At 45.8% G+C, this 7,777-nt stretch overlaps 1 protein-coding gene across 3 annotated transcripts in view; it reads right to left on the bottom strand.

Annotated features, from left to right (window-relative positions):
- TPR (translocated promoter region, nuclear basket protein) overlaps positions 1-7,777 on the bottom strand; it is a 62,665-nt gene that overhangs the window by 2,184 nt on the left and 52,704 nt on the right. The window contains exons 45-50 of one of the 3 annotated variants that reach the window (XM_064148054.1): positions 7,127-7,221; positions 5,852-5,958; positions 4,099-4,194; positions 3,734-3,890; positions 1,650-1,768; positions 284-382 (exon numbers count right to left, since the gene is read on the bottom strand). In XM_064148054.1, the coding sequence (XP_064004124.1) occupies positions 284-382; positions 1,650-1,768; positions 3,734-3,890; positions 4,099-4,194; positions 5,852-5,958; positions 7,127-7,221 (673 nt within the window). The remainder of the gene's footprint in view (positions 1-283; positions 383-1,649; positions 1,769-3,733; positions 3,891-4,098; positions 4,195-5,851; positions 5,959-7,126; positions 7,222-7,777) is intronic. The other 2 variants (XM_064148056.1, XM_064148055.1) reach the window with 2 other exon arrangements.

Here is a 7,777-nt window from a genome sequence, read left to right as displayed (position 1 = left end):
CTTCCAGCCTGTTAAAATAATGCCAAATTGAATACAATCCATCTGAGGATTTTTCTTAGTACAGAAGTTTAGCATTAGGCTTTAATTCCCTCTGCTGATAAGAACCAAGCGCTGCAGAAGAAGAATTTTGCCTCTCTAGACCTGCTCAGACTAACACACTAAACCAAAATCGCAGCTCTCTGGCACACGGCACTGCAGGCTTGCAAGCCTTCACAGATGTTCAGGGAAGAAGTCCTAAGTGTTCTTTGAAATGGCCTGAATTTAAGCAAGGCCCAACACTTACCCCTCTGCCTGTTGAACTGACGGCCGCGAACCCCGGTTCTCAGCGTGGGTGGCTGGAGTCTGACGCGTCGAAACGGCTTGGGCTGGTTACTGCTGGTGTCTGTGAGCAAGGGAAGGCAGGGAAGGGTGTCTGTGTCTGCTCTGTCAGTGTTTACATGATTGGTCTGCATTATGCTCCTGAGTCTAATTTAAAATGATGAAGGTGCATCCTTACTTCATTGACATCTTCTCTGATATAAATAAAAGCCTCAAAACAAGTACGTTTGGGACTTCTGTCATGGAATCACAGAATCGTTTTTGGCTGGAACAGGCTCTTAAGATCGTTGAGTCCAACCATTAACATCATCAAGTTTGCTGCCAAACCATGTCCCTCAGTAGTGCATCTACACATCCTCAGGGGTGGGGACTCCACCACTGCCCTGGGAAGCCTCCTGCAGGACAGGACAGCCCTTTTGGGAAAGAAATTGTTTCTGTGTCCAACCTAAACCCGCCCCAGGGCATCTTGAGGCTATTTCCTCTTGCCCCATTCCTTGTTACTAGGGAGAAGGGACTTACCCCCACCTCACTCCAACCTCCTTTCCGGGAGTTGTATACAGCAGCAACGTCTACCCTCAACCTCCTTTTCTCCAAGTTAAACAACCCCAGTTCCCTCCACTGCTCCTCACCAGACTTGTTCTCCAGACCTTTCCCCAGCTTTGTTGCTCTTGTCTGGACACACTTCAGGCCCTCAATGTCCTTCTTTGAGGGCCCAAAACTGAACCCAGTCTTCAATGTGCAGCCTCACCAGTGCTGAGTACAAAGGGACAACCCCAGCCCTAGTACTGCTGGCCATGCTATTGCTGATCCAGGCCAGGATGCTGGTGGCCTTCTTGGCTACCTGGGCACTCACTGGCTTGTGTAAAGCTGACTGCTGACCAACACTCCCAGGTCCTTTTCCACCATGCTATTTCCAGCCACTCTGCCCCAGCCCTAGCTCTTTGATGATTCAATTGAATTTAAAGATATTTTTATCTGACATAGGATTGTAGAATCATTTTGTTTGGAAAAGACCTTTAAGGTCATCAAGTCCAACCATTAAGCCAACACTACCAGGACATGAAACATACCAGTGGATACAATCACTGAAGTATGAAGAACTTCTGCTTCTTGAAGCATTATTCTAACCACAACCTACTCTATTTACTGAGGTCCAAGAAAAAAAATGGATGCTATTCAGACTACAGGCATGAAAGTGTGATCTTGCTCTCATCATCTCAACTCATCTTGTTCCATTTTGTGCATCTTGGCTACCAGCAGTGCATGATTTTGGCCCAGAGTTTTCACACTTCATGAACTGGTATGAAACAACTCCAGCAATTAAGCCATACCTGCAGATGAACTAGAAGGAGGATCTTGACTAGTTGAAGGAAGATCTGACTCATCTGATGCTTGAACAGACTCCTCTTCTTGCTGGCTGTCAATTTCTAGGCCTGCTTCTGAAGTAATTCTGGAAAAGAAGGAGAGGGAAGTGCTGTGCTCATCCTGAAGCAGTAAGATTCCTATGCAGATGTCTTTCCCCAGAAATTCTTACCAGTTTTGTTGTGTTTTATTGTTTCCCCCCCTGCTCCAAACATGAGTTTTAGCTAGCTTTAAGAAAAACAACAATGTGGTTTCCTTGATGTGAAGCTCAACTCCAGATGCATACTCAACATACTTTCAGAGATGGGGGTCATAGAGTCAACCAGGTTGAAAGAGACCTCCAAGATCACCCAATCCAACCCATCACCCAATCCAGCCCATCACGCAGCTCTGTCTGGGGGAATAACAAATGGAGGGACCACACTGACCAGTTATGCCTAAAGATCCCCCACTGGTGCAGTAACTAAATCATTTGGACTCTGCCTTCAAAAGCAAACAGCATTACAGGACTGAAACATTCCATTTAGTTTAGATCCAGCTCACTCCTCATATACATATCCCTACCTTAATTGATACATATAAGCTGTTACAGGATGATAACTGAAACTCATACACTGTGGAAAATAGCTGCTCTCTATCAGCACCAGGCTGACATTCTCTGAAGTCAGGCTGTTCTACATCACAGATTGTTCTGTGAACCATTCAGTTCCTCTGTGGATATGCTTCTCATTCACTGAAGATTAGATGGGTTTGTAAGAGACAAATATGAGACCCCAACAGAATACCTGTCCTGTGCTTTAAGGCAGAGAGAGCACTGCAGTACCTGTTGGTGCTGCATGAGGAAAACACTCTGCCATATTTAACTTAGAATCATAGAATCAGTCAGGGTTGGAAGGGGCCACAAGGATCATCTAGTTCCAACCCCCTGCCACGGGCAGGGACACCCTACCCTAGAGCAGGATGGCCACAGCCTCATCCAGCCTGGCCTTAAACACTTCCAGCCATGGGACTTCAACAACCTCCCTGGGCAACCCATTCCAGCCTCTCACCACCCTCATGCTCAACAGCTTCCCAACTTCCTCCTCACAGCCAGCCTGAACCTACCCATCTTCAGCTTTGCTCCATTCTCCCCAGTCCTGTCACAACCTGATGTCCATGCCCAGCTTTTTTGTAGGCCCCCTTCAGATACTAAAAGGCCACAAGGTCACCTGGGAGCCTCCTCTTCTGCAGACTGAACAGCCCCAACTCTTTCAGTCTGTCCTCAGAGGAGAAGTGCTGCAGCCCTCTGATCATCCCTGTGGCCCTTCTCTGGACACACTCCAGCATCTCCACATCCATCTTGGAATAAGGGCTCCAGAACTGGATGCAGTACTCCAGCTAGGGTCTCAGCAGAGCAGAGCAGAGGGGGAGAATCACCTCCCTCCACCTGCTGGCCACACTTCTCCTGCTGCAGCCCAGGCTCTGCTTGGCTTTCTGGGCTGCAAGTGCACACTGCTGGCTCACGTTGAGCTTCTCATCCAGCAGCACCCCCAAGTCCCTCTCCTCAGGGCTGCTCTCCAGTCAGTCATTGCCCAGCCTCGATATCTGTTTGCCCCGACCCAGCTGCAGGACCTTGCACTTGGTCTTGTTGAACCTCACTGCAGTTGTAACTTCCAGCTGTAAAATTTGCATCAGCAGTAGTATGAACAGTAGGATTAAGACAGAGATCATTCCCCCCTGGTGGGCACTGGTGAGGCCACACTTTGAATACCAGGTTCAGTTTTGGGCCCCTCACTCCAAAAAGAACATTGAGAGGTTTCAGCAGGTTGAAAAAAAGGGCAACAAAACCAAGCTGACGGAGAAAGAAAATAAATAAAGAAGCCCAAAAGAGATCTCTGGTTTCAGACTTGAAGGTCAGTCAGATTATTCACAGGATTACTAACTTCCATCTGAGGCCTCCTTCCTACCAGAACAGGTTCAACTGGAAATGAATCACAGGCACATTTGGATAAAAACAAATCATCCAAACTAACATGACATCAAGTTGTAGTGAAGCAAACAAGTCCCGATTTACCCTTCAGATTCTGCCTCTGCAAACACTTCATCCCCATCATCCCCTGCTCCAGCCTCTGTAGTGGTGGATAGGTTGCCAGTAGATGTTGTAACCATTGGAACAGACTGGGAAGCATGCTCTGAAGCATCTGCTGATGCACTCTCAGTAAAAACTGTCACTGCAGAGGAAAAGGGGTTTAATAAACATCCAGTTAGTTTGAATTCCCTACAGAAACTCCATCAAAATCTTAAGCAAGTTGGGGAAAGGCCTACTGGGTGGATACTCCTGACATAGTGTTAGGCAGTCTAACAACAATCCAGTTCTTCCCTGGAAAAATCAAAGTTTGGAGCCTTTAGTGCAGCCTGCAAAAATTCTTTGCCACTTACCTGGTGCTGCTACTTGTAATGGTGTGGTGGGAACACTGCGACCACCTGACTCTTCCTCATGAGCAAGGAACAGTGGGGTTTCATACATGCCTAAACCTGCAACACAAAGTTTCAGTGACAAGGTGACAGAACAAGAGGAAATGGCCTGCAATTGTGCCAGGGGAGATTTAGGTTGGAGATGAGGAAAAATTTCTTTACTCAAACAGTGGTCACATTTTTTTTCCAGGGTTAAGTGGTTGTGCTAGTTTGAAGCTAGCTAGAATGTTCTGGTGAGAAGAACTAGATTACAGGCTGTGAAAAGGGAAACAATCTTGATGTCTACTTCACTCATGTGCTTGCTGAGATGTACAAAACCAGAGTTAACAGAGTTGCTGTCTGGGCTTTGGGCTGAACTTCTCTCTCTCTCTCTAACCTAATCTGCCATCTGGGTGACCAAGTTCACCTGCTTCCTAACTCCCCTGGCCAACCCTCCATGCTACTTTAAACATAAGGCAAGATCTAAAGTAAGGTAGAGGGAGGTGGGAGGAAGGTGGAAGCCCCTCCTGGGGACTCTGGTTTCTGGGAGAGCTGTTGTGTTTCTGTATTACCTTTTTAACTTGTCTATTTCTGTCAATAGCTGTAGAGATTGTAAATATCTGCTTGTATCTTGTGCTAAGCTGTAAACATAAAGCTCCATTCTAATTTCTAGCTCTGCTGAGTCTAGTCTGGGTGATTTCCTAAGAGTTGGGGGGCAGGGAACACCCAAACCATCACATCTTTATTTTTGGCATGAGCATGGGCAGCTGTGAAATGCTTCACTGCAGGTATACTCAGGTATGTTGGATTTAGGAACAGTTTCTTTGCTGCCAGAGTGGTCAGGGATTGGAACAGGCTGCCCAGGGAGGTGGCAGAGTCACCATCCCTGGAGGTGTTGAGGAAACATGGCATTTTGGGCCATGGTGGTCTTAGGTTGGACTCAATGATCTTAGAGAGCTTTTCCAACCAAAACAATTTTAGGATTCTATGATTAAAATAACCAAGTAAAAATGTCACGGTGTTGTCTCTGTACACTTAGTGAAATCCAACAATTTGTACTTAAATATGGAGACTTTTGTTAGTTTCAGCAATTCTGACTTACTGCCAGAGGCAGCTGTAGTTTATTGGATGGTAAAACTTTCATGAGAATACTACTGCTTGATTTACTTTCATCCTTAAACCATTATTTTGCTGCCAGCTTTCTTCAAAGAACACTTTCACAGTGACAGAGATGCAGGGGAAAGAGACTGATTCAGGACAAAGACAACAGAGACTACTTTCCTGGCCATCTCACAGTATCACAGTATCACCAAGGTTGGAAGAGACCTCAGAGATGGTAAGGATATACCTGAGATTTCTTTGCATTTGCTATTTTCCCCTATTATTTTACTACAGGAAAGCTACACCTATAGTAAAATTGAAGTTAGAAGCCATTCCTTGAATGTTTAATTTCTTGTGCTCAACAAGCAATTTGTCCTACATAAGATTTCAGCCTCTCTGGCTCACAGACCTGTTGCTCTTACCCACTGAAGCATTTTACTTTTTAAACCATATTACAAACAGCAGTGCAGCTACCTGAAGGAAACATCTTTTCAGGCTGTTAAGTGTTTCTGTCTGTTGACAATTACTTAAGAGTTACAGGTTTTCACACTTCAGCAACTACCTGAGGTAGAATTTTACTGACTGCATTGTTCTTCACTCTAGCAACTATGGCAAAGGAAGCACAGAAAGTATTTACCTCCTTGGGATGCCAGCTGACCAAGATCAGAGTGACTTGAGCTAGTCTGTGGCATATCTTCAGGGGGTCCAAATCTGAATCTAGGAACTCCAGCTACCTGGGGGGAACTATCAAAACAAGGAGTTCAAGAATCCTGCTGGTTTTCTGATTATAGGGGTGGGGGAAAGGGAAGGAAGGAGGGGAATAAAAGGGAAGGAGGGGAATAAAAGGGAAGGAGGGGAATAAAAGGGAAGGAGGGGAATAAAAGGGAAGGAGGGGAATAAAAGGGAAGGAGGGAAGAGAAAAAAAGGGAGGGAGGGAGCGAGGGAGGGAGGGAGGGAGGGAGGGAGGGAGGGAGGGAGGGAGGGAGGGAGGGAGGGAGGGAGGGAGGGAGGGAGGGAGGGAGGGAAGAGAAAAAAGGGAAGGAGGGAGGGAGGGAAGGAGGGAGGGAGGGAGGGAGGGAGGGAGGGAGGGAGGGACGGAGGGAGGGAGGGAGGGAGCGAGGGAGGGAGGGAGGGAGGGAGGGAGGGAGGGAGGGAGGGAGGGAGGGAGGGAGGGAGGGAAGAGAAAAAAGGGAGGGAGGGAGGGAGGGAGGAAGGGAGGGAGGGAGAGAGGGAGAGAGAGAGGGAGGGAGGGAGGGAAGAGAAAAAAAGGGAGGGAGAAAGGGAGGGAAGGGGGAAAATTGTGGGGGGGAGGGGGAGAAAAGGGAGGAAGGGGAAAATAAAGAGGACAAATTTCTGACCAAAATAGGAGAACAAAACAATGTGTGGGAAAAAAAAGCAGTTAATAATGATCACAAAACCCAGCTAAACTACTGCTAATTAAGTAGCTCCTCAAATGCATTTGGGCTGCACCCAAAAAATCAGTAAACCAGTCTCAAACAGTCTTTATTTGTGAATTCTAACAATTTTAAGTGGCTTGCTGTACAGCTTCAGAACTGTCCCCAAAAGTAGGGAAAATATTTCCTACTTTTCCTGGTAATATTAAGGGGTGAGGGAGAATGGGAAAGGAAAAGAAGAAACTTCTTAAATTTTGCTTAACCTCTTCTTGAATCAGTAAGTTACAACAGATTGGAGATGCTCTCTCTCTTTATTTGCTGTTCAGCTTCATGATACACAGTTGAACTAATGATTTATTTGCAGATGCAGTAAGCTATCACACTACTTAGCACATTTTAGTATGTTAGTCCAATTACAAGTTTATTTCAATTGATTTTTTTGTTCCACTGAAAACCAGAAATAAATAGATGCCTTTTTTTTTGGGGTGTGTGTGTGTGTGTGCTTTAAATCTACTTACTGAATGGCTTCTGCAAAGCCATCTGTGCGATGTGGAACTACAAGAGTTGGTGTGCTTGGAACTGTTCTGTCTTCATCATCAAAGAAGTGTTGCTGCTGGAAAAAAAGAGACTGGTATCATAGAATCATAGACTGGTTTGGGTTGGAAAGGACATTAAAGGTCACCTAGTTTCAAGCCCCCTGCCACACTAGACCAGGTTGGCTCAAGGCTTTGAGAAGTCACAACACATCTACCAAACCAAGTGAAAGGCTGGTTTGCTTTTTCCACATTGCCCAGCAAAACAAAGACAGGTTTAGCCCTAAAAAAGTTCTCATCGAGTTTCAGACATCTAAACCTGAGCTAGGCATAGAAATCACCCTTACAGCTGATAAAAAAAACACTGCAAAGTAAAACTCACACACTTGTAGGGCAGCCATCTTCCAAAGGATTTGTAGAGATCTCCTTCAGGAGATCATCCTACAATTGAAAGTGTTACATCTTTCTGCTGACTACATGGGAATCTTAGGGTGAGTCATTCATAAATAGACAGGAATCATCTGTCTTAATGTGGATTGCTGTCATGTATGTACTGGACTTCCAGATATCAAATCACCTGGTGCCTATAGTTTTGTGTCATGGGATCACAGCATGTTAGGGGTTGGAAGGGACCCA

The sequence above is a fragment of the Pogoniulus pusillus genome, chromosome 8 (assembly GCF_015220805.1).
Source record: "Pogoniulus pusillus isolate bPogPus1 chromosome 8, bPogPus1.pri, whole genome shotgun sequence".
NCBI lineage: Eukaryota > Metazoa > Chordata > Aves > Piciformes > Lybiidae > Pogoniulus > Pogoniulus pusillus.
Note: the sequence above shows the minus strand (reverse complement) of the source record. Positions and strands in the feature narration are given on the sequence as shown.